At 43.9% G+C, this 27128-nt stretch overlaps 1 protein-coding gene across 1 annotated transcript in view; it reads left to right on the top strand.

The window, feature by feature from the left end:
* LOC120913774 (ras-like protein family member 11A-like) overlaps positions 1–27128 on the top strand; it is a 69065-nt gene that overhangs the window by 20910 nt on the left and 21027 nt on the right. Inside the window, exon 3 of the mRNA XM_040323978.1 lies at positions 6949–7031. Within this exon, the coding sequence (XP_040179912.1) occupies positions 6949–7031 (83 nt within the window). The remainder of the gene's footprint in view (positions 1–6948; positions 7032–27128) is intronic.

Here is a 27128-nt window from a genome sequence, read left to right as displayed (position 1 = left end):
TTGAGGATGCCCCACAGATGCTCAATAGGGTTTAGGTCTGGAGACATGCTTGGTCAGTCCATCACCTTTACCCTCAGCTTCTTTAGCAAGGCAGTGGTCGTCTTGGAGGTGTGTTTGGGGTCATGTTGGAATACTGCCCTGGGTCCCAGTCTCCAAAGGGAGGGATCATGCTCTGCTTTAGTATGTCACAGTAAATATTGGCATTCATGGTTCCCTCAATGAACTGTAGCTCCCCAGTGCCAGCAGAACTCATGCAGCTCCAGACCATGACACTCCCATCACCCTGCTTGACTGTGGGCAAGACACACTTATTTTTGTACTCCTCATCTGGTTGTCACCACCTATGCTTGATACCATCTGCACCACTTAAGTTTATCTTGGTCTTGGTTCCAGTAATCCATGTCCTTAGTCTGCTTGTCTTCAGCAAACTGTTTGCAGGCGTTCTTGTGCATCATCTTTAGAAGAGGCTTCCTTTTGGCCGAACAATTTGATGCAGTATGCGGAGTATGATCTGAGCACTGACAGGCTGACCCCCCACCCCTTCAACTTCTGCAGCAATGCTGACAGCACTCATACGTCTATTTCCCAAAGACAACCTCTGGATACGCTGAGCACGTGCACGCAACTTCTTTGGTCGACTATGGCAAGGCCTATTCTGAGTGGAACCCATCCTGTTAAACTGCTGCATGGTCTTGGCCACCATGCTACAGCTCAGTTTCAGGGTCTTGGCAATCTTCTTATAGCCTAGACTCTTTTCTTGCCGTGAGGTGCCATGTTGAACTTCCAGTGACCAGTATGAGAGAGTGAGGCTGGGTTCACACTACTACACTACTTTCATCCTACTTTGCTCTGCTACATTGGTCCTACATTTATCCTACATTGGTCCTACATCCATCCTACTTTCATGAACAGGATACTACTTTGGTCCGACTTCAATGATATTCAATGGGCCTGAAGTAGGATCAATGTAGGACCAAAAGTAGTACAGGGAGCATTTTCAAAGTCGGACCGACTTGTGTAGGGCGCTACAAGATGCTCTCATAGGGAAACATTGAACACAGAGCAAAGTAGGATGAAAGTAGTGTAGTAGTGTGATCCCAGCCTTAGCCCTGGTTCACACTGGGTACCATTTGTAACGATTTGAGATGCGATTTGACATGTCAAATCGCATCTCAAATCGGCGGCAATTGTCGGCAATGGCACTGTCCTAATCAGTGCGGCGCCGCATCTGCGATTTCAAAAAGTAGTTCCTGTACTACTTTTTGCGATTTCAGGCCGCGATTTACATTAAATTGCGGCTGAAATCGCGGCAAAATCGCGGCCGCGAAATCGCGCATTTTACCGCGATTTTGAATTCGCAGCAGTGTGAACCTAGGCTTAGAGAGATAACACCAAATTTAACACACCTGCTCCCCATTCACACCTGAGACCTTGTAACACTAACGAGTCACATGACATCGGGGAGAGTAAATGGCTAATTGGGCCCAATTTGGACATTTTCACTCAAGCTGGAGATACAAATCACTTGGAGATAATGTATTGGCTAAAGGAGGCTATCCAACAATTGTCAGACTCAAACACCTACTTTATGTTAAGGGGAAACCCCACCAAGGAATACAAAGAAATCTTGTGCATTCTGGCTCAGAAGGATGTGCGTTTAGGTGTGCTGTCCAAAAAAGAAGGTGAAACATTGGTACCTGAATTTCCTATTTTTCCAATTTTTCACCATCTCCCCAAAACCAACAAGGAACTTTATCCTTTGGTGGGGTGTCCCATAGTGGCTGGAATCTGCCCATTAAATAAAAAAATTGGGTTTTTGGCTCGATTGACAGCTTCAATCTTTGGTCAAATTACTTCCTAGTTATTTGAGAGACACAAAACAACTATTAAATCTATGTGACAAGATTGAATGGGTAGAGGGGGATGTATGGATTACGTGGCCAGTTTTTATTCCTTGATTCCCCATGCATTGGGCTTGAGGGCTGTGGAATATTTTTTGTATTGTGGTAATTGTTTATCATTAATGTTTTTTTACAACAGATATATTAACCAGTTAACAACCGCCCTATAGACGATATACGTCTACAAGGCGGTTGCTTAACTCTGGGAGGACGTCCATGGAATCACGCACACGGGAATCTCCGTGACTGCCGGGTCCTCCGGACCCGGCGGATCACAGATCACGGTAAATCGCCGCTGATAGCGGCGGTTTACCACGTGATCGCTCTGTCCAATGACGGAGCGATCACTTGTAAACAAACCGGTGTCATGTGATGACGCCGGTTCCTCCCTCCCCTCTCTGTACCGAACGGTACAGTGTGAGAGAGGAGAGGGGAGAGAGCGGAAGCAGCAGCAGCTGCTGCGGGCTGGATCTGTGACACATGCAGTCACAGATCATGCCATCCCTCCCTCCCTGTGCAATACTCTGCAATAAATAACACCAATAGTCTACACTACCCCCCATACTCTGCAATACCCCAAAATACTCTGCAATACCCCAAAATACTCTGCAATACCCCACAATACCCTGCAACGTCGCCTATGGGGATTTTTAAGTAGCGAAGTTTGGCGCCATTCCACGAGCGTGTGCAATTTTGAAGGGTGACATGTTGGGTATCTATTTACTCGGCGTAACTTCATCTTTCACATTTATGCAAAAGAATGAAGAAAAAATACTAAATTTGCTAAATTTTATAACAGAAACAAAGAAAAATTCATTTTTTTTACCGAATTTTCAGTCTTTTTTCTCTTATAGCGCAAAAAAAAAAAAAAAACAACGGTGATTAAATACCACCAAAAGAAAGCTCCATTTGTGTGAAAAAAAGGACGAAAATTTCATTTGGGTACAATGTTGTATGACTAAGTAATTGTCATTCAAATTGTGAGAGTGCCGAAAGCTGAAAATTGGTCTGGTTATTAAGTGGGTTTACGTGCCCAGTGGTCAAGTGGTTAATAGCATTACCCAAGCCATTCATCTGGAAAAATGTTTTTTTTGTTTTGTTTTGAGAGCAAAGAACAGCACACAGGGATCCAATCCCCAGACGAATCACATCTGTTTTAAATCAATTATGTCAAGCGATCTTGTGTTATGTCTTTTTGGATATTATTATGTTGGTAATTGCATTCTGAATGGTTTAGACAAAGCATGCCAGCCGTGTGAAACATGTCACCCTTTGCCCCTGCCATTGCCTATGTCATTGCTTTTTGTCCCATGATTTTATCTCGTCAATAAACTTTTCTATTTTTGTGTCTAATATGGGAGTGCTGCCATCCTATTTTTGTATATCCATTCGTTTGCAGCAGTGACAGGGCGTGCACCCCATCTGATGTGTGTTCATTCATCAGCAGTTCAGCTATCCACACCTGGAGCAGTTACTTTGTTCACGAAATGCAGTTTGCCACAATTGCAGTTTGATTTATCGCATGAAAATTGCAGCAGAACCGCACCGCGTTTTTAGGTGCTAATCAAATTAATGGCATCTGAAATGTTCATTGTGCGATTTGTCGTTCACACCAAGGCGTTTTGAAATGGCGGGCAGAATTGGCACAAAACACCCAGGTGTGAATGCAGTCTAATGAGGGCAACTCTGACCAGCGACAAGGAAACTGGCAAGTGAGCTGTGTGTGATTTGGTAAAGATCCAACCTGAAATAGCATGAATACTGGGGAGGAAGCTGTGTGTAAAAGGTACAAGATCTCACTTGTGGCATAGATGCTGATCAGTGATTTTGTGTAATAGAGGGGCAGATTTCACTTATTGTATGGATACTGATCAGTGAGCTTTTTGTAATGGGGGCATAGCTCACTTGTAGCATGGATACTGGGCAGTGAGCTGTGTGTAATATGGGGGGTGATCTCACTTGTGGCATGGATACTGGGCAGTGAGTTATGTGTAATAGGGGGCAGATCTGGCAGTGAGCTATGTGTAATAGGGGGCAGAACTCACTTATAGCATAGATACTGGCCAGTGAGCTATGTGTAATAGGGGGCAGATCTCACTTATAGCATGGATACTGGGCAGTATACCATGTGTAATAGGGGGGCAGATCTCATTTATAGCATTGATACTGGGCAGTATGCCATGTGTAATAGGGGGGCAGATCTCATTTATAGCATGGATACTGGGCAGTGAGCTATGTGCAAACAATATATTAAAGGGTGAGGCGTTATTGATGTTCAGTAAATCAAATAAAATGAATTGCAAATATAAATATACATAGTATAGCAAGCTAGAAAGTCCATATGTGATGAATCCCAACACCAAAATGTGATGCTCAAAAAATAAACTTCTAGTTCTTAACCACGAGTGCTCAATAGATGGGTGGCCACTCACCAGAAAATGATGACCCTTTTTTACAGGAAGGTCAAACAGCACTTCTGGAATAACAATTAATTCCACTGACAGCACAGTTCCACTCCATGTTTGAAGTGGAACAAGCATGGCCAGAACAGCAGCCGCTTGGGCACCACATGCTTGACCAGACTTATGACGACCTGCCATGCAGTCAGTTGGCAACAACACTTGAAAGACCCACATCATAGAAAAAGGCAGAATTCTCCTTGCTCCTCATCTGGGATCTCCAACCCTACTATACCTACATTGGGTTTCCATATAACAGGTCATAAATATTTTTTTAAAAATTAGAATGCCATAAAGTTTTTTTTTTTTTTTAGTTTCTCTTTTTTACCTTTAGGTATATTTCAGTACCCAGTGTGTGGGTTTTGAAAAAGTTAGCATGTGTGAAAATAAATATGCAGTGTGTAAATAAAAAAATATTATATAAATAATAAATAAATAATAATATACATACACACAGTATCTCACAGAAGTGAGTACACCCCTCACATTTTTGTAAATATTTTATTATACATGTGACAACACTGAAGAAATTACACTTTGCTACAATGTAAAATAGTGAGTGTACAGCTTTTTCTGTCCCCTCAAAATAACTCAACACACAGCCATTAAGTTCTTCACCACCGGCAACAAAAGTGAGTATACCCCTAAGTAAAAATTTCCAAATTAGGCCCAATTAGACATTTTCCCTCCCAGGTGTCATGTGACTCATTAGTGTTACAAGGTCTCAGGTATGAATGTGGAGCACGTCTGTTAAATTTGGTGTTATTGCTTTCACTTTCTCATACTGGTCACTGGAAGTTCAACATGGTACCTCATGGCAAAGAACCCTCTGAGGATCTGAATTTTTTTTTGTTGCTCTACATAAATATTGCCTAGGCTATAAGAAGATTGCCAAGACCCTGAAACTGAGCTGCAGCATGATCACCAAGACCATACAGCGGATTAACAGGACAGGTTCCACTCAGAACAGGCCTCGCCATGGTTGACCAAAGAAGTTGAGTGCACATGCTCATTACCAGAGGTTGTCTTTGGGAAACAGTCGTATGAGTGCTGCCAGCATTGCTACAGAGGTTGAAGGGGTGGGGGATCAGCCTGTCAGTGCTCAGACCATACGCCGCACACTGCATCAAATTGGTGTGCAAAGGCTGTCGTACCAGAAGGAAGCTTCTTCTAAAGATGATGCACAAGAAAGCCTGCAAACAGTTTGCTGAAGACAAGTAGACTAAGGACATGAATTACTGGAGCCATGTCCTGTGGTCTGATGAGACTAAGATAAACTTATTTGGTTCAGATGGTGTCAAACGTGTGTGGCGGCAACCAGGTGAGGAGTACAAAGACAAGTGTGTATTTCCTACAGTCAAGCATGGTGGTGGGAGTGTTAAAGTCTGGGGCTGCATGAGTGCTGCCGGCACTGGAGATCTACAGTTCATTGAGGGAACCTTGAATGCCAACATGTACTGTGACATACTGAAGCAAAGCATGATCCCCTCCCTGACTGGGTCACAGGGCAGTATTCCAACATGATAACAACCCCAAACACACTTCCAAGATGAACACTGCCTTACTAAAGAAGCTGAGGGTAAAGGTGATGGACTGGCCAAGCACGTCTCCAGACCTAAACGCTATTGAGCATCTGTGGGGCATCCTGAAACGGAAGGTGGAGGAGCGCAAGGTCTCTAACATCTGCTCAGTGATGTTGTCATGGAGGAGTGGAAGAGGACTCCAGTAGCAACCTGTAAAGCTCTTGTGAACTCCATGCCCAAGAGGATTAAGGCAGTGCTGGAAAATAATGGTGGCCACACAAAATATTGACACTTTGGACCCAATTTGGACATTTTCACTTAGGGGTGTACTCACTTTTGTTGCCAGCAGTTCAGACATTAATGGCTGTGTGTTGAGGTGTTTTGAGGGGACTGAAAATGTACACAGTTATAAAAGCTGTACACTCACTACTTTACATTGTAGAAAAGTGTAATTTCTTCAGTGTTGGCACATGAAAAGATATAATATAAAGTATTTACAAAAATATATATGTGTGTGTGTGTGTGTGTGTGTGTGTGTGTGTGTGTATGATCTATGTTTTTTCTCAAGGTTACTGTTGTCTCAGGGTAACCATCATGGTCTTGGCCATTGGCAGTGCACATAGGGTTCACAACCAAAGGTCCAGGGCTCCATCAAGCTTTGTGATTCATTAATATCTTAAATGACATGCATAATTTACTTTGCAGGACTTCCCCCTTCTTTCCTGCTTAGGGAACAGACATGAATATTGTTTTTAAGTTTCCATATATGTCGATACTTAACTTACTATGCCTATACTGTACAGATTATCTTGGCCATTGCAACCATAGATGGCTGTAGACAGTAATTATGATATGGTATAGTTCTATCGCAAATAGAATGTGTTGATTTTGATAACTTTCACTGTAACACCATGGTTTAATATATACAGTACTTATACTATTGTGTACCTCATTGTTTGTCTAAAACTTTTTCAATAAAAATCATTGGAAAAAAATAACTTAGAAATGCAAACGTGTAGGGAAAGAAAAACAATTTCATTTTAAACTTGCTTTGTTACTGTGCAGGTGCATTATATTCAAGAAAAGTCACAATTGATGGGGAGCAAATTTCACTTCAAGTGCAAGACACACCTTATGTATCAATGGAGGTAAGCTTTTTGTCTGCCATATATGCATGTTAAAACTAAAAAGCCACAATCCTGTGAAAAATGTACGTAAACGAAATACATTTTGTGTCTACGGCTTCCCGTGAACTGTAAAACAACATATATGTTTTACTTATAGTGTATCTATCTATCTATATATATATATATATATATATATACCGTATATACAGTATACAGTTGTGCTCATAAGTTTACATACCTGGCCGAAGTTATGATTTATTTTTTTCAGAGAATATGAATGATAACACAAAAACATTTCTTTCACTCATGGTTAGTGTTTGACTGAAGCCATTTATTATCAATTAACTGTGTTTCCCCTTTTTTAATCATGATCACAACAGAAACTACCCAAATGACCCTGATCAAAAGTTTACATACCCTGGTTATTTTGGCCTGATGATATGCACACAAGTTGACACAAAGGGCCTTGACTGGCAATTAAAGGTAACCATCCTCACCTGTGATCTGTTTGCTTTTAATTAGTGTGTATGGCCCCGTACACACGGCCGAGGAACTCGACGTGCCAAACACATCGAGTTCCTCGGCGTGTTCAGTCCTGGAGCCGCCGAGGACTTCGGCGGTCCGAGTTCTCCCATAGAACAACGAGGAAATAGAGAACATGTTCTCTATTTCCTCGCCGAGGTCCTCGTTGCCTTCCTCGGCCGAAAGTGTACACACGGCCGGGTTTCTCGGCGGAATTCAGCTCCCGACCGAGTTTCTGGCTGAATTCTGCCGAGAAACTCGGTCGTGTGTACGGGGCCTCTGTGTGTGTGTATAAAAGGTCAATAAGTTTCTGGACTCCTGACAGACCCTTGCATGTTTCATCCAGTGCTGCACTGATATTTATGGATTCTGAGTCATGAGGAAAGCAAAAAAAATTGGCAAAGGATCTGCGGAAAAAGGTAGTTTAATTTTTTTAAAACAGCAAAGGAATAAAAAAGATATCCAAGGAGGATTTTCAAACTATACTGCAAACTGAGGGCGACTTCTATTCACCCTTCCCCTGAGGTGGCTCTCTTATCTATACTCCCGGGCTCGTTCAAGTCCATTAAAAATGATGTGTTGCGACACTTTCTGGCGGCGGCCAGGGTGGTGATCCCACGTCATTGGAGATCGGCTGCTATGCCTTCCCTAGGGGACTGGGCTGTTGAGGTGGACCGCATAAGGGACCTTGAACGTCTGTTGGCGGAAGAATGTGATAAAAGTGAACAATTTTCTCTCACCTGGAGTTCATGGTCTATGTTCAGATACTCCTCTGAGTTTATTTCCTGGGCTGAAAGTAGCTTAGATGATGTCGCTCTGGTTCCATGATGGAGTGCTACTTGCCCCAATTCTTGCCCCAATTTCTCTCCCCCTTCTGTTTGCCCCTGCTTCTTTTCCTTTTCTTGTTATCTGAATACATCCTTAGGATTTCGTTTAGTCCACATTCCATTGCTTTGATCTGCCGAATGTTGCTGATTCGCTACCTGACCCCATGTGTTGTTTTTATTTATTTTTATTTATTTTTTCCATACAGATTAGTATGCACTCCCATATGCTGCACCGTATGCGGGGTAGCACTGCTCCCTTACCTGAAGTGTGGTTGATAGCTACCATAGCTAGACCTTCCTTCCATGTTTAGTTTACAGGGATTGCTAACACTAACGGCCTTATGGTGGTCCTCGTATTCCTGCTTATACTCTCATTTCTATGTAACATCGACATGTCTATGTTCTGTTGTACACAATGCCTATTGTTGGTGTATTTAATTTTGCTGTATGTAATGTTGGAGACGATATTTGTCTTTCTGCTTCTCTTTTCCTTAATAAAATAAGATTGAATTAAAAAAGACATCCAAGAAATTGAGAATGACAATCAGCAGTGTTCAAACTCTAATCAAGAAGTGGAAAATGAGGGGTTCTGTTGAAACCAAACCAAACCAAACCACGGTCAGGTAGACCAACTAAAATTTCAGCCACAACTGCCAGAAAAATTGTTCGGGATGCAAAACAAAAAAAACACAAAATACTTTAGGTGAAATACAGGACTCTGAAAACATGGTGTGGCTGTTTTAAGATGCACAATAAGGAGGCACTTGAAGAAAGATGGGCTGCATGGTCAATTTTGACAGAAGAAAGCAATTACTATGCAAATGCCACAAAGTATCCTGCTTACAATACGCCAAACAGCACAGAGACAAGCCTCAAACCTTCTGGCACAAAGTCATTTGGAGTGATGAGATCAAAATTGAGCTTTTTGGCCACAACCAAAACACTACATTTGGAGATGTGAAATGATGAAATGTACACCATTCCCACTGTGAAACACGGAGGTGGATTGCTGATGTTTTGGGGATGTGTGAGCTACAAAGGCACTGGAAATTTGGTCAAAATTGATGGAAGGATGAATGCAGTATGTTTTAAAAAAAAAATACTGGAGAAACATTTGCATTCATCATGTATGTGGGGGGAAAACGGTTGCGCTAATGTTAAAGCGTTTTTCCTGCCGAAAAAAAAAATTATTAAAAGCCAGCAGCTACAAATACTGCAGCTGTTGACTTTTAATATCAGGACACTTACCTGTCCTGGAGTTCAGCGCCGTCCGCAGCAGAGGACGAGCGATCGCTCGTCACTCTGCTGCCCCCACCGCCATCCTCAGTGAGGGAATCAGGAAGTGAAGCGCTCCGGCTTCACTGCTCGATTCCCTACGGCGCATGTGCGAGTCGTGCAGCGCTGTCCTCACTGGTCCCCGAGTGTTTCCCAGAACACAACGGGCGGGAAGTGACGCACTACCCGCAGACTCCCCGCAGTGAGGACTCCTGGAAGTGGGTGCAAATACCTGTCTTTGACAGGTATCTGCACCCCCTCCCCCCTGAAAAGTGTCAAATGTGACACTGGAGGGGGGAGGGTTCCGATGAGCGGAAGTTCCAATTTAGGGTGGAGCTCCGCTTTAAACAATATAGTGAACTGATAAATAGTGCAAACAAAATGATCATGTACAATTGCATGAACCAAACAAAAAGTGTTCTATATAATCAAAATGTATGTATATATGTACATTTTAATTGATGGATATATATATAAAATAAGTCCAAATATTAAAGATATGAGTCCAAAAATTGTGATAAATAAAAAAGAGACGTGAAGATAAACGTTGAAAAGTAGATCCACCGCCACCAAGATGATAAGGGAAAGCCACTCCTTGAGGGATACACCAGAAGAAAAAATGGACACCCTTACCAGACAAGTTGGACCTCCTATATTAGCAAGTTCATATGGGCCTGCAGATATAACCCTCTGCGGGGTCTTGGTAGGTCACAGATGTGTGTGCCGCTCAGCTCCTACCGTCTTCCTTGCTTCAGTCCTCTGTGTCCCTTAGAGAGGATCCCTCCCTCTGATGGAGCCTGGAACCCTCTCACGGACTCGGACTCAGCATTTCAAGGGAAAGCGAAAGAAGCCTCGAGATAATGTGTTATCCTTAACCAATTCCTCGATTTATTGTAAAAAATATAAATAAAAAGTCACAAGTTCCATAAAGAACAAATAAAAAAAAGCTGGCAGTAAAAAGTAACGTTCGCATGTGCTTCTGGGGTCACGTTGAATGCGTAACGTCAGTGCGTGGCTCCGCCCTGACATGTTTCGTCATACGTGATGTTTTCAAAGGGCATTCATCAGCCAGGAAGCTGCTCATGGGACGTACTTGGACATTCCAACATGACAGTGATCCAAAACACAAGGTCAAGTCGACCTATCATTGGCTACAGCAGAATAAAGTGAAGGTTCTGAAGTTGCCATCTCAGTCTCCTGACCTCAATATCATTGAGCCACTCTGGGGAGATCTCAAACTTGCAGTTCATGCAAGACAGCCCAAGAATTTACAGGAACTGGAGGCTTTTTGCCAGGACTAATGGGCAACTTTACCATCTGAGAAGATAAAGCGCCTCATCCACAAATACCACAAAAGACTTCAAGCTGTCATTGATGTTAAAGGGGCAATAAACGCTTGACACCATCTAAACCAAATATGTTTATCTTGGTCTCATCAGACCGACACCTCCAGCAGAGAGCATGGTGGAGATCACTGGGGGATGGTGGAGAGCACTGGGGGGAGGTGGAGATCACTGGGGGGAGGTGGAGATCACCATGGGTGGCGGAGAGCACTGGGGGGTGGCAGAGAGCACTGGGGAGGTGGAACGCACAGGGGGGGTGGCAGAGAGCACTGGGGGTGGCAGAGAGCACAAGGGGGAGGGGGAGGTGGATATCACTGGGGGGTGGCGGAGAGCACTGGGGGGTGGCAGAGAGCACTGGGGGGGGGCGGCCGAGAGCACTGGGGGGTGGCAGAGAGCACTGAGGGGTGGCAGAGAGCACAGGGGGGTGGTAGACAGCACAGGGGGGTGGCAGAGAGCACTGGGGGAGATGGAGATCACCGGGGGTGGCGGAGAGCACTGGGGGGGTGGAAGCAGAGCGCACTGGGGGGTGTCAGAGAGCACTGGGGGGAGGTGGAGAATACAGGGGGGGTGGCAGAGAGCACTGGGGGGTGGCAGAGAGCACATGGTGGAGGTGGAGATCACTGGGGGTTGGCGGAGAGCACTGGGGGGTGGCAGAGAGCACTGGGGGAGATGGAGATCACCGGGGGTGGCGGAGAGCACTGGGGGGGTGGAAGCAGAGCGCACTGGGGGGTGTCAGAGAGCACTGGGGGGAGGTGGAGAATACAGGGGGGGTGGCAGAGAGCACTGGGGGGTGGCAGAGAGCACATGGTGGAGGTGGAGATCACTGGGGGTTGGCGGAGAGCACTGGGGGGTGGCAGAGAGCACTTAGGGGTGGCAGAGAGCACTTAGGGGTGGCAGAGAGCACTGGGGGTGGCAGAGAGCACTTGGGGTGGCAGCGAGCACTGGGTGGAGGTGGAGATCACTGGGGGGTGGCAGAGAGCACTGGGGGGTTACAGATAGCACTGGGGGGTTACAGATAGCACTGGGGGGAGGTGTATATCACTGGGGGGTGGCAGAGAGCACTGGGGGGAGGTGGAGATCACTGGGGGGTGGCAGAGAGCACTGGGGGTGGCAGAGAGCACTGGGGGTGGCAGAGAGCACAGGGGGGTGGTAGACAGCAAAGGGGGGTGGCAGAGAACATAGGGAAGGTAGAGATCACTGGGGGAGTGGCAGATAGCACTGGGGGAGGTGAAGATCACTGGGGGGTGGCAGAGAGCACTGAGGGGTGGCAGAGAGCACTGGGGGGAGGTGGAGATCACTGGGGGGTGGCAGAGAGCACTGGGGGGAGATGGAGATCACCGGGGGTGGCGGCGAGCACTGGGGGGGTGGCAGCAGAGAGCACTGGGGGGTGTCAGAGAGCACTGGGGGGAGGTGGAGAATACAGGGGGGGGGTGGCAGAGAGCACTGGGGGGTGGCAGAGAGCACATGGTGGAGGTGGAGATCACTGGGGGTTGGCGGAGAGCACTGGGGGGGTGGCAGAGAGCACTTAGGGGTGGCAGAGAGCACTTAGGGGTGGCAGAGAGCACTGGGGGTGGCAGAGAGCACTTGGGGTGGTAGCGAGCACTGGGTGGAGGTGGAGATCACTGGGGGGTGGCAGAGAGCACTGGGGGGTTACAGATAGCACTGGGGGGAGGTGTATATCACTGGGGGGTGGCAGAGAGCACTGGGGGGAGGTGGAGATCACAAGGAGACAAAGAGTATGGGTGGTGTAGTATTGGAATGCCTGCTTTTCCTCTACCTCTTGCAGCCTCAGGCATTCCGATATTGCAGAAGGGAGATGGAGAAAATGATTGTTTTATATGCAGCCGCCCCCACTGCTCCTCCTATCCAGATTACAGGAGGGTGGGGTGCACTCACGTTTTCTGCTATCCGGGCGACTTCAAGTTGTCACTCAGCAGCAGGTGTCTGCTCTGGCTTCTCCCCCCTCGCAGTCACACCCCTCGCCCATGGAGTGGCCGAAGGCTTCTCATGTAGCTCCACACCCCTCTGTGTTTATGTTCCAAAGAGCCTTGTGCCACGGAACGTAAATTCCGACCCTATGTATGCTCCATTGGACTTTTGCTGTCGGAATTTCCGCCAACAAAAGATTGAGAGCTGGTTCTCAAATTTTACGACAGAAAAAATTCCTATTGGAAAATCTGATCGTCTGTAGCAATTCTGACGCGTAAAATTCCGACGCATGCTCGGAAACAATTTGACGCATGCTCGGAAGCATTGAACTTAATTTTCTCAGCTTTTTGTAGTGTTGTACGTCACTGCGTTCTTGATGGATGAAAGTTCAGATAACTTTTGTGTGACCATGTGTATGCAAGCCAAGCTTGAGCGGAATTCTGTCAGAAAAACCATCCAAGGTTTTTCTGACGGAAAATCCGATCATGTGTACGTGGCATTACACTGCTCCTCCCTGGCATATTGAATTCTCATCTAGTGCAAGTGGAGACACACCACAGGGATCTTTGCCAGGTCAGAGGGACCTGGCAGATCCCCACAGTGAGTCTGTGCATGCGCCAAACTTCCAGTGCATGTGCAGACATACCATGCAATGTTTTTACATGTATGGGTGAGGCCTCGTACACACGACCGAGGAACTCGGCGGGCGAAACACATCGTTTTCCTCGTCAAGTTCTTGTCAGGCTTGTCGAGGAAATCGACAAGCCAATTTTCTCCATTACCGTTGAGGAAAAAGAGAACATGCTCTTTTTTGGGCTCGTCGAGTTTCTCGACAGTTTCCTCGCTGAAAAATGTACACACGACTGGTTTCCTCGGCAAAAAAAATCTCCCACCAAGTTTCTTGATGGATTCTGCCGAGGAAACTGATCGTGTGTACGAGGCCTAACTTTTTTTTGTAATACTTTTATTGAGCTGTGACAATCGTATTGTTTTTTGGTGGTTGAACTAGATTCACTAAATTATTGGCCCATATTCTGTTTGCAAATTCAGTGATTTAATGACCTGCTAAAGTCAGGCAGTCAAGCAGACTGTCCATATGAAAGCATTAGCAGAAATTCTTGCAATTATTTTGGGTGCAGAGACCTGGTACACTGTGCACTTCTTCGTTTAGAAACCAGATAACAGAAGTGGTGCTTGTGAGTCCTTTACTAGTACATGGAAATGATTCTTCAGTCCCATCAGATAGAACATTTCAAGCCCTGCTGTAGACATTGAGGTTAATGCCATATTAAACTTGTTTTGGGAGAACATCCAACTTGAATAACCCACATAAATTCCCACAAAACACAGAGGGCCATATCTCAATCACAATCGGGCAGGCATGAGTCACTGGGATACTTGTTTATAGTGGGTACTGTACTGGGCTGACAGTCCTTGTGTATGTGTGCATTCTGTAAAAATGCTGATTCATCTGGAAGTAAATTGTATCCATGTACTGCATTCATGCAGTGTCTATGTATAGCAAAGAGCCAGCAATTTCTGCCTACAATACAATATTACAGAGGACAGCAGTTATGAATGCATCTGACTATGACAACATATTACATTGTACCTCTACTTATTTGACCTGTGCCAAATGCCATCTGAATAGTAATGAAGTGACTAGTGAGCATCTCTGAATGCCCCAGAAACTCCAATAATGAGAGGATTCTAATATACAAATACTAACTTCCTTATCCGTACAGTGGGGATCAAAAGTTTGGGCACCCCAGGTAAAAATTTGTATTATTGTACATAACGAAGCCAAGGAAAGATGGAAAAATCTCCAAAAGGCATCAAATTACAGATTAGACATTCTTATAATATGTCATATTTCCATCATTTACACTTTCAAAATTACAGAAAACAAAAAAATGGCGTCTGCAAAAGTTTGGGCACCCTGCAGAGTTAATATCTTGTACTACCCCCTATGGCAAGTATCACAGCTTATTAATGCTTTTTGTAGCCAGCCAAGAGACTTTCAATTCTTGTTTGAGGTATCTTTGCCCATTCTTCTTTACAAAAGCCTTCCAGTTCTATGAGATTTCTGGGCTGTCTGTCACGCACTGCTCTTTTAAGGTCTATCCATAGATTTTCAATTATGTTGAGGTCAGGAGATTGTGAAGGCCATGGCAAACCCTTCAGTTTACGCCTCTTGATGTAATCCCCCATGGATTTTGAGGTGTGTTTAGGATCATTATCTATTTGTAGAAGCCATCCTCTCTTTAACTTCAGCTTTTTCACAGATGGCATCAAGTTACCATCCAAAATTTGCTGAAATTGTATTGAATCCATTTTTCCTTCTACTCGTGAAATGTTCCCTGTGCCACTGGCTGCAATACAACCCCAAAGCATGATTGATCCACCCCCATGCTTAACAGTTGATAGAGGTTGTTTTCATTAAATTCTGTGCCCTTTCTTCTCCAAGCGTACCTTTGCTCATTCCGGCCAAAAAGTTATATTTTAACCTCATCGGTCCACAGAACTTGTTTCCAAAATGCATCAGGCTTGTCTATATGTTCATTTGCAAAGTTCAAACGCTGATTTTTGTGGTGAGGACGTAGAAAAGGTTTTCTTTTGATGACTCTTCCATGAAGACCATATTTGTAAAAGTATCTCTTTATAGTGGAATAGTGTACCACAACTCCAGTGTCTGCCAGATCTTTCTGGAGGGATCGTGCAGTCAAACATGGGTTTTCAATTGCTTTTCTCACAATCCTGCGAGCTGTTCTGTCTGATATTTTTCTTGGTCTTCCAGATCTTGCTTTAACTTCCACTGTTCCTGATGACTGCCATTTCTTAATTACATTCCGAACAGAGGATATTGACATCTGAAAACGCTTTGCTATCTTCTTATAGCCTTCTCCAGCTTTGTGAGCGTCAACTATTTTCAGTTTCAGTTTTCTAGACAACTGCTTAGAAGAACCCATGGTGCTGATTGTTGGGGCAAGGTCAGATGAGTCTGGGCATTTAAAACCTTTGAGATTGACATCACCTGGTCTTCCCAGACGATGATTGAGAACAATCCATGACACTGGCAGGTCTCAGCTTTGCAAAGCGGGCAGTGCATGCTATAAATTTTGTAGGGTGCCCAAACTTCTGCAGGTGCCATTTTTTTGTTTTCTGTAATTTTGAAAGTGTAAATGATGGAAATAAAATCTAACTTTTTTTTTAAGAATGTCTAATCTGTAATTTGATGCCTTTTGGAGATTTTTCCATCTTTCCTTGGCTTCGTTATGCACATTAATACAAATTTTTACCTGGGGTGCCCAAACTTTCGGTCCCCACTGTATCTCTGCCTGCACCTTGCTTTTGGTAAAGCTTTCTATCACAATAACTGGCCAATCGTGGTGTACAGGAGGTAAGAGGCCAAGGACAAACCGCTTAGTGGAAGTCTGTATTTCCATATTAGGTCACACTGAATTTTGTGGCTTACAGGGCACTGTGAAAGATAACACCACTGGTAGCAATGAATTTCTGATGGTGCTTTACACAGGAACAAGTGACAACTGATTTTTTTTCAAAAGCCAGATTGTAATCTTTTAAAGTGTTAATAAACCCAGGACTCTCTGTTCACTATATCTGGTCTTTTGCAGTACACAGAACATGCAAATGCAGCAGTTTAAGTAAATCTAAACTGTTAAATACCTTTTATAATGAGCAGCTAGAGCAGTCTTGTGACTTCTATCAGTGCCTGGTTAAAGTTTGTAGGAGGCGTTTTCATTCTCCATGATTGTCCTATTAAGAACAGAGAAGACCAGATCAAACAGCCTTTTTACACAATGCAGAGGATTAACTCCCTGGGTTCCACAGTATGTATAACAAGCATGCTTTACTGCATACACAGACTGATTTTACTATTGTGGATTTAGTACCGCTTTAATGTTCTTGCACATGGTAACAATGTATAAACAGCTAATCACAAGGTAAAGGACACAGCTGATCACAAGGTAAAGGGCTGCTGTGACACAGAACAGGCCCGATGCGTGCCACAGGGGGGCGCGCGGGAGGTGCGGTTCTGGAAGGACTTCCATGGACATCCTCCCAGAACTGGAGAGCCACACTGTAGCCATCTTTTAGCTATAGCGTGGGTGGGAAGGAGTTAAGAATGCTTTCAGAAATAGAAGTGTTAATAGTTAATTGTTTTCAATTAATAAAATGGAAAGTAATTGAACAGAAGAGAAATCGAAATAAAATCAATATTTGGTGTGACCACCCTTTTCCTTCAAAACAGTATCAGTTCTTCAAAGTACACTTGCACACAGTTTTTGAAGGAACTTAGCAGGTAGGTTGTTCCAAACATTTTGTAGAACTAACCGAAGATCTTTGTATGTAGGCTTCCTTAAATTCTTCTGCCTTTTCATGGATTCTCAGACAGACTTAATGAGGTTGAGGTCAGGGCTCTGGGGGGGGGGGGCAAACCATAACTTCCTAGTTCTTAATGACATTGGCTGTATGTTGGGAGTTGTTGTCCTGCTGCAGAATAAGTTTGGGGCCAGTCACACTCCTGCCTGATGCTATGGCACGATGGATAAGTATTTGCCTGTATTTCTTAGCATTAAGGGCACCATTGATTCTGACCAAATCTCCAACTCCATTTACAGGAATGCAGGCCCAAACTTGCAAGGGACCTCAATCGTACTTCACTGTTGTCTGCAGACTCATTATTGTACCACTCTCCAGTCCTTCAGCAAACAAACTGCCTTCCGCTACAGCCAAATATTTCAAATTTTGACTCATCACTACCGAACACATATTGCCATTTTTCTGGACCCCAGTTGTTTTTGTTTTCATGCATAGGACATGAAAATGAGGCTAAGCGACTCAACTACGCATAAAAACATAGGAGTCTGCCTAAAACTCTTGCACAATACTGTATAGGCCTAAAAAGCTGTGTTTCAGGCATTAGTGTGCAAGAGGCCCAAAGTTTAGTACATACGGGCCAAATGTCGGGTGACTTTCGACCCGTGTGTACTGCAAGCGGTCTGACAGAAGTCAGCCCTTTGGCCAGCTTCTGTTGAACGTACATGACTGAAAAAGGTCTGCCGATCTGCTCCCGATCAGTGCTCTCAGCCAATAGCTGGAACACCGGGGTGTTTTGGCTAGGCAGACATTGCAGACCTGAGCTGTCAGTTTTATTTCCTTTTAGCCTGCTGGGGTCGAACAAAACAAATAAAACTAGTGTGTACTAGACTTTAGATTGACAGCATTTGTTGAGTGAAGTAAATACTGACTGCCTCCCACTGCTATCCCTTCTTCCTCCAATCATAGTGCTTGTGGGCAGGGAATTTCAAGAAGGTAATATAAGTACAGATTTCTGTACTAAAAGCATTGCAAAATATACGTAAAACTTTTTTTTTGTAAAACATACAGTATCTCTTAAAAGCGAGTACACCCCTCACATTTTTGTAAAAAAAAAATGTTATCTTTTCATGTGACAACACTGAATAAATTACACTTTTCTGCAATGTAAAGTAGTGAGTGTACAGCTTGTATAACAGTGTAAATTTGCTGTCCCCTCAAAATAACGCAGCTATTAATGTCTAAACCGCTGGCAACAGAAGTGAGTACACCCCTATGTAAAAATGTCCAAATTAGCCATTTTCCCTCCCCGGTGTCATGTAACTCATTAGTGTTAGAAGGTCTCAGGTGTGAATGGGGAGCAGGTGTGTTAAATTTCGTGTTATCGCTCTCACTCTCTCATACTGATCACTGGGAGTTCAACATGGCACCTTATTGCAAAGAACTTTCTGAGGATTTAAAAAAATAATAATTTTTGCTCTACATTAAGATGGCCTAGGCTAAAAGAAGATTGCCAAGACCCTGAAACTGAGCTGCAGCACGATGGCCAAGACCATACAGCAGTTTAACAGGACAGGTTCCACTCAGAACAGGCCTCACCATGGCTGACCAAAGAAGTTGAGCACAAGTACTCAGCATCATTTAAAGAGATTGTCTTTGGGAAATATTCTGCAGAGGTGGAAGGGGTGGGTGGTCAGCCTGTCAGTGCTCAGACCATACGCCGCACACTGCATCAAATTGGTCTGCATGGCTGTTGTCCCAGAAGGAAGCCTCTTCTAAAGATGATGCACAAGAAAGCCCACAGTTTTCTGAAGACAAGCAGACTAAGGACATGGATTACTGGAACCATATCCTGTGGTCAGATGAGGCCAAGATAAACTTATTTGGTTCAGATGATGTCAAGCATGTGTGGCAGCAACCAGGTCAGGAGTACAAAGACAAGTGTGTCTTGCCTACAGTCAAACATGGTGGTGGGAGTGTCATGGTCTGGGGCTGCATCAGTGCTTCTGGCACTGGGGAGCTACAGTTCATTGAGGGAACCATGAATACCAACATGCACTGTGACATACTGAAGCAGAGTATGATCCACTCCCTTCGGAGACTGGGCCGCAATATATGACCCCAAACACACCTCCAAGATGCCTTGCTAAAAAAGCCAAGGGTAAAGATGATGGACTGGCCAAGCACGTCTCCAAACATAAACCCTATTGAAAATCTGTGGGGCATTCTCAAATAGAGGGTGGATGAGTGCAAGGTCTCTAACATCCACCAGATCCATGATGTCATCATGGAGGAGTGGAAGAGAAATCCAGTGGTGACCTGTGAAGCTCTGGTGTAAAGGTAAATGTTTTTTTACCTTAATGCATCCTATGCATTAAGGTGAAAAAACATCCGACGGTACCGGCCCCCCCCAAACCCCCGTTTTACTTACCTGACCCCTCGAAAGTCCCGCGCGCGTCCACGTGATCCTCTTCGGTTCCCAGCCTGGCCGTTGATTGGCTAGGCTGGACGGATTGATAGCAGTGCAGCCATTGGCTGGCGCTACTGTCAATCACAGCGGATGATGCGGCGCACCGGGGGGCGGGCCCGAGTTATACAGTCAGCAGCTATGGCCGCCGCTGTATCACGGGAGCGCGCTCGCAAAAGCTTTCTACCATGTGAGCTTGCTCGCATGAAGGTGGAAAGCTTTTGCGAGGAGGAGCCGAGACAGCTGCCAAAGGATCCCAGAAGACCGGATTCGGGGACACTCTGTGCAAAACGAGCTGCACAGTGGAGGTAAGTATAACATGTTTGTTATTTTTTTTTTTTATTCTGCCTTTAGTGTTCCTATAAGGCAGTGTTGGAAAATAATGGTGGCCACACAAAATATTGACACTTTGGGCCCAATTTGGACATTTTCACTTAGGGGTGTATTCACTTTTTCTGCCAGCAGTTTAGACATTAATGGCTGTGTGTTGAGTTATTTTGAGGAGACAGCAAATTGACACTGTTATACAAGCTGTACACTCACTACTTTACATTGTAGAAAAGTGTAATTTGTCACATGAAAAGATATAATAAAATATTTACAAAAATGTGAGGGGTGTACTTACTTTTGTCAGATACTGTACATAATTGGAATACATTGTACTTTTGGAAGTTGTCTAGGATTTAAGTTTACAGTGATTAATAACTGCTATTTGAGCACAGTGCAGTGTTTAAATACACATAAATTAACCATGAATCACAAAGCTGATTTACAGGCAGTCAGGACCTATTTGAAATAAGTACCTAACTTTAGTTAAAGCATAGTATTTTTGTCGTGCATGACACCATGGTTTTGAACAAGGATAAAAAAAACTGCATCTTGAAATTCCACAAAATTATGCCACACATTAAAAGGTATAAAATTGAATGGAAATCACCAGGTGGGCAGCTATATCAAGGATTTAATTAACAGGTAACTCATTTAAAATACTGATATACCATACTGTATCATTGGGACTCAAGTTTCTTTATATTTGAGTTAAAGTTGTATCTAAAGTCATAACACTTTTTTTAGTGTTGGATTGAGTAATGAGGGCTTGAAGCCCCTTTTAGATTTTTTTATTGCAGTCTGTCTGATAGGGAAATTCATTCTTTCTACTTGTCCTGGTGACCACTGTCACGCAGACAGTGGAAACAATATATAAAATAGTTAAATTGTTACTAAACTCAAAAAACAAAAGGAAAAAGAAGGAAACCCTTCCTAATAGTTCATTTATAATCTTTCTGTTCCCTTTGTTTGGGTCTGAAATTTCTATATAAAAAAACTGCTTGTTGCCTATAGGCAGTCACCGATAGTTCCTTGGTGGTGGCAACGATATGCATGCTTATAGAGACTATGCACTGTTACCACCACACTGTGCATGCGCCGTTTCTTTAATGTAGGTAAGCCGTGTCTACACATGACTTACTGTTGAGGAAAGAGCTCTGCCTGGAGCTGTGGGCGGGGCTAAGCCAGAGTGAGTCACTTGTCCTGTGACATTGCCAGATCCTCCCCACAGGCTGTGCAAAGCGGATTGGAACTGTCAGTCAAGGATCTATTCTGCCTGAAGGCATTGATTGGTGGATCGGATTGTTGACTGACTGCTTCATTCTGCTTTTCTCGGTGATGAAAAAGCTGAAGAGATGTCACAGAACATGTGACCTGTTCTGACATAGCCCCGCCTCTAGCCTGGTTTGTGCTGCAGCAAAAAAAAAGAGAAAGTCACGTGACCCTAACTTGAAAAAGCCTTAAAAAAAATCATAAAGAGCTTCACATGTAATTAATGCCTGCTGTTACTTAAATGCTGTAATAGCATCAGGCCTCGTACACATGACCGAGTTTCTCGGCAAAAACCAGTAAGAAACTTGCTGGTTTTTTTTTTTTGCCGAGGAAACCGGTCGTGTGTACATTTTTCGACGAGGAAACTGTCGAGGATCTCGTCGAGCCAAAAAGAGAGCATGTCTTGTTTTTCCTCTACGGGAATAGGGAAATTTGGTTTGCAGAGATCCTCGACAGCCTAACAAGGAACTCGACGAGCAAAACGATGTGTTTCGCCCGTCGAGTTTCTTGGTCGTGTGTACGAGGCTGGTTTACAATCTCTTCAACTGCCATCAGTAAAGGAATATAGGGAAAATCTTATATTGGAGTTGTATAGGAGCACTATTTCCTCAGATAGCATTATAAGAGGGTATTGTTTCCACTTTGGAGAGGTTTGTTTACAAGGCAGGAAGTAAAGTGTCCCCCATGGGACACAGATGAAAAAAGAAACCTTCCCTATCTAAAATTATATTAAACAAAGTTTTCATATACAGTTTAATAAATACTGCAGGGTTCAGCAGTAACGTGGAGATGGATGAAAGGACAATGGTGCACAAAAGGGAACACAAAATGGGTGTACAACACTTAGGTACTGTTGAATGCCAAAGATGGAGGCTGCAGTGCTGGAACTGCGGCAAAGTAGGAGACAAAGTCTGTCAGAGAGGTGTGCATAACCATACTTTTATTGCAAAGTGCTGGTATTTGGATTCATTTAGGGACCCAACAGGCTCCCTTAAGGACTTTTTTTAACGGGAACTTGGCATAAACATGTAAAACATAACTTCCCACGATGAAGAAAATAAAGGATAAGAATTGTGCTCCAAACTCTGCTCTTCTGAGTTACTTTATTGTTTCATCCATAATGGATACATAGCCATAGTGTCTCCACCCAAGGAAACCAACTCCTCCTTTACACGTAATCACAAAACTCAGAAGAGTACAGTTTGGAGTGCAGTTCTTATCCTTTATTTACATCTGATAATATGCAAGGATGGGCTTCTTGAAGCTGCGCCCAAAGGCCAAAGATCAAATGGAAGAGCACATCTAGAGCGGGTCGCTGGGATGGGATGTTGCTTTCTCAGACAAAGACTGCACAAACCATTTGTTTTCAGGAAAACGTTGAATGTTCCTGGGAAGCTTACATAAAGCCCCCCAAACACCCCCTAGTACACTAGTACTATCTCAGTGTTGTTAAATAGGTTCCATATACAGGCAGAGCTCTGATCTGATATCTACCCATATCCATAAGGCTCATTACAGACCTATTCCTGTAGTGATTTTTTAGGCATACAGTATAAATAGTGAAGGTTTTGTTCTCTTTCTATGGAGAAAAAAAAAATCAAACAATATCTGTATAAACAAACTTGTATTTGAAAATCTGTGCAGTCAGTGCCAAGGATGCTCGACTACAGTGTGGTGTGGACACAGTGGTAGCAACATCTCGTTAATGTACGGCACATTTGGCTTATTCTATTGTGTGTGATGAGTTTAGACAATGACTTTGTGTGGTATTTTAACTATGTGATCTGGCCAAGCTTCTGAATGACATGCCAAAACCTTTCGGTGAGCTATATAACTAAATATTCTTCTAGAGTAGACATCTGTTAAGGATAAAATGAGGTGAAGAAGCTGAAAATAGGCTGAATAGGATACATGTGGTCTCCAGAATTTATTTTGTATTTTATGGGTTCATACAGCATTGAAGAAAAATCTTAATGAAGTACAATAGTGATGCCCACAGCACATTGTCACTGTAACTGAGTGTTAGCTTATAAATGAGAGTAATCTTCTGCATAAGTGATATTTGATGCTAAGACATTACAGCAGATTTTTTTAATTTTAGATGTGTTGAATGTACTGTGGTACTGTACTATTTTTGTGAAAAAAAACTCTACCTTGTCCTTTATAGGCATATCAATGTAGGTATACCAATATTGAATAGCAAGCTAACAGATTATTTATTTAAATAGACTCTATGAAACAAAGATACAGATTTGGCATTATTTTTCAAATGCATGCATTGACAGCCAGTTTGTGATGAAATGGCTGCCTTAATGGAACATACATTAAAGGGTCACTAAAGGAGTGGCCCCGATCCATGTCTTCTGGGGTCCCTCGGCGGCTGTGTCTGGTCCTCCCCGCAATTACTCACCACAGTCATGCGAGAGCTCGCATGGTGGTCAGTAATTGCGGGCGCGCTCCCGTGATACAGCAAACGGCCATAGCCGCTCGCTGTATCACTCGGCCCCGTCCCTCGGCGCGCCGCGTCACTGGATGTGATTGACAGCAGCGCCAGCCAATGGCTGCGCTGCTCTCAATCCATCCGCTCCTGCCAATTAGTGGCCAGGCTGAGCGGCAAAGAGGATCCCGGGACCGCGCGCGGGACTTTCGAGGGGTCAGGTAAATATAAGGGGGACTCGGGGGGGGGGCAGCAGTATCAGATGTTTTTTCACCTTAATGCATAGATTGCATTAACCTCCCTAGCGGTATGATTATTTCAGATTTTAGGTGCTGAAAGCGGTACCATTATTTGCAAGGAAATTTGGCGTTTTATACTGTAGGTGTCAGGAAAGGTTCCCCCCGCTGGTGATACTGCCTGGTATTTGGCGTGCAGTACTTTGGCCCACCACCAGGTGTCTCCCGGCAGTCTTGGACTGCCGGGGGAGCTCTCCCCTGGTGGTATTATGTGATCCTTGGGCTGCAGTACTGGCGTCCACCAGCGGGGAGTTCTTGGCAGTATGGAGCATACAGCCCTTCCTGCGTTCAGGTGTGACCTGAATGCAATCAGCACGCCTCTATAAATACCCGGCATGTGTAATCACTCCTCGCCCTGGTATCGTTCTACCTGAGCCTGTTATCTGACCCTGCTATCTGGACTTTGTTCCTGGGCCCATCCTGAGCTTATCCTGAGCCCATCCTGGACCTGTTCTTCCCTTTGCCTGTTTACATTGGTTCCTGTTCCCTCTTGGATTCCTGCCCCGCAGCCTGTCCATCCATCCGCTCCCTGATCCGCTGTGTTCCCATCCTCACCCATCTGCTGACTTCCCCTGTGTATGACCTCGGCCTGGCTTCGTTTATGAATACGGTATTTCCCCTGATTGTATATGCTATTTTGTTGCGCACTGGTTGTCTTCACTTATTTGTTAATAAACACCTTTTAACTTCACTGCATACATTGTGGGTCTCCTCTGTGCAGTCACACAGTGCTGGTCTACTATACTCTCCTGACAGTAGGCCTATAATTGTTAGGAATAACTCACTTAAATCTGACCAAACAAGAGTCTAGTAGGCATTTTTAAAAACAAAATGATAAATTATAATATAATAAATAATTATAAATAATTATAACAAATAATAATATAATTATAATAAAAATTATTCGATAATGTTATCAACTCAAAATCACTGAAATTTGCTCAGTTGCAGAATTGTCGCTGTCATTACTTTTATTTTTTTATGACGAATTTCCCCACAAATCGCTATCGCTCAATTCTGCAAGTGATTATAATTTATTATCGCTGTTTTCTAGCTAACCATTTTTGACATAAAGGGACACTTTTGGTTGCTATGGACAATCTACAGTTTGCAGGCAGAAAGAACAGTTTTTATTATATAAAAGTACATGTAGGGCACTGGGCAGACCACTAGGGACAAGGGGGGTGTGTATTTTTTACATACAGTACTGTAATCTATAAGATATAATGTGTTTGTTTACCTTTTTGAATTTAGCGATGTTCTCCGCCCCCTGCGTCGTAACGTTGCAGGGAACGGAGATCGGCGGCACACAGAGGCACTGTGTGAATCGAGCGAGCACCTGCTCGCTCACACAGCACGTGGCATCGCTGGATCCAGGGACAAGGTAAGTAAACCATGCCTGTGGATTCAGCGAGGCGAGCCCGAGTCTGACTCTGGGTTACCGATCGCAGCACAGAAATGTAACCCCTCGGGAACACCGCCAGGGGGGTTAAGGTGAAAAAACATTTTCCTCTACAACTCCTTTTTTAACTTATATGCAGTAGTGTGAAGGGGGGCCTTGATATTTTGTTCTGCCCTTCTAGCCATTTATTGTCTGAACTGTAAGGACTTTTAAGGTTGACTTTCCAAAATGGAAGGCAGTATGTGCTTTCCATATGTTTTAGGAAACAGCCTATTAAATCTCAGCTGCTATATAATATGTTAGATATCCTAGAAAAACAATGTTTTGAAGCAGTTCAAAGTTTAATATTATGAATCTTTATGTAAAAATTCCTCACCATTTTCCACCATCATACTGTGCTGATCCAACTCGCCCTCTCCTTCCTCCACAGATATTCGCAATATTCTGACACTAAAACAACTTTTCATGTGGTTGGCATGCTGTCTACGTCCTGATGCTTGCACGTTTGCAGTAGAACCCCATAGACGGCTAGAGCAAGAAAGGGAAAGGAGACTGATCTTCCAGCAGATTTTGATAAGCTCCCCGCCTGTAGACCCCCACAATTACTGGGCCAGGGTTGTGGGGAAAAGGCCCTTGTCCTCATCAACATATGGACAAGGTGTTTTTCTATTGGGGGGGGGGGGGGTTCCTTTTAGTTGAAAAGGCCACCAAACATAAGTTTTATATGTCTTGAACTAAAAAGGACCCCGCACCCCTTTCTCCTGGCAGTTCTCTTGCTGAATTTAGCAAAATGTTGATTTTCACTACACTGCCTTTAGTTAGTGAGAATTGTAGACCACAGTGATATTACTAGGACCTATCAACAGCATCTGTCACATGTCTGCAAGTCAAGCTGTATCTTGGACTTTTTTAAATGAAATATTCACTAAGATGCTAATTTCTAATACAGTATATGCTTGTATACTATTACTGCACATCCAATGAAACATGTTGTGAAATTTTCCAGGAAGGCCAGTGTAAATATAGGAAGAAGGAATGATATATAAAACTTGCAAACATATGTTTTTTTTTTAAGGGAGTTATGGAATTAATAAACATTGGCTACAACATAATCACATTCTAGACTGAAGGGAAAACCCTTTTAGGCTTCATGCACACAAAAAAATAAAAACTGCTGTAGAAGCGCTGGCCAAAAAACGCAAATGTTTTAGCATTTTTTTGCTGGCGTTTTAAAGTGTTTAGCCTAGTGTGTAAGCTATGTTGTAGTACACAGTAGCTGTAGCATTAAAGTATATGTAAACCCACCACTTACCCAGTATAAACTAATGGCACAGTATTAATGTATATATACATGCAAGCCTCCTGCAAGTATCCCTACCTTGCAAATGTCACCCCCTTCAGCAGTAAGGGCCCCGCAAAACTCTGGAATCTGTGGGTGGGTCTCTTTTTTAAACTCTCCTACTCTTTCTGCTGGCTCTGGGAGCTGACTGCACCATGTAAATCCTCCTCAGCCATGCTGATCATCCCCAATGATGAGTAAAATCCAGTTGAAGCTCAGGAAAGGCACCACATGACTTCAGCATGTGGTGCTGAGGTATGCTTATGTATGTATAAGCCAATCCTGGGAGAGCTGGAGAAGAAAGTAGGAGGAATGTGAAGCTGGAATCGTAGACACTCTCT

The sequence above is a fragment of the Rana temporaria genome, chromosome 9 (genome assembly GCF_905171775.1).
Source record: "Rana temporaria chromosome 9, aRanTem1.1, whole genome shotgun sequence".
NCBI lineage: Eukaryota > Metazoa > Chordata > Amphibia > Anura > Ranidae > Rana > Rana temporaria.
Note: the sequence above shows the minus strand (reverse complement) of the source record. Positions and strands in the feature narration are given on the sequence as shown.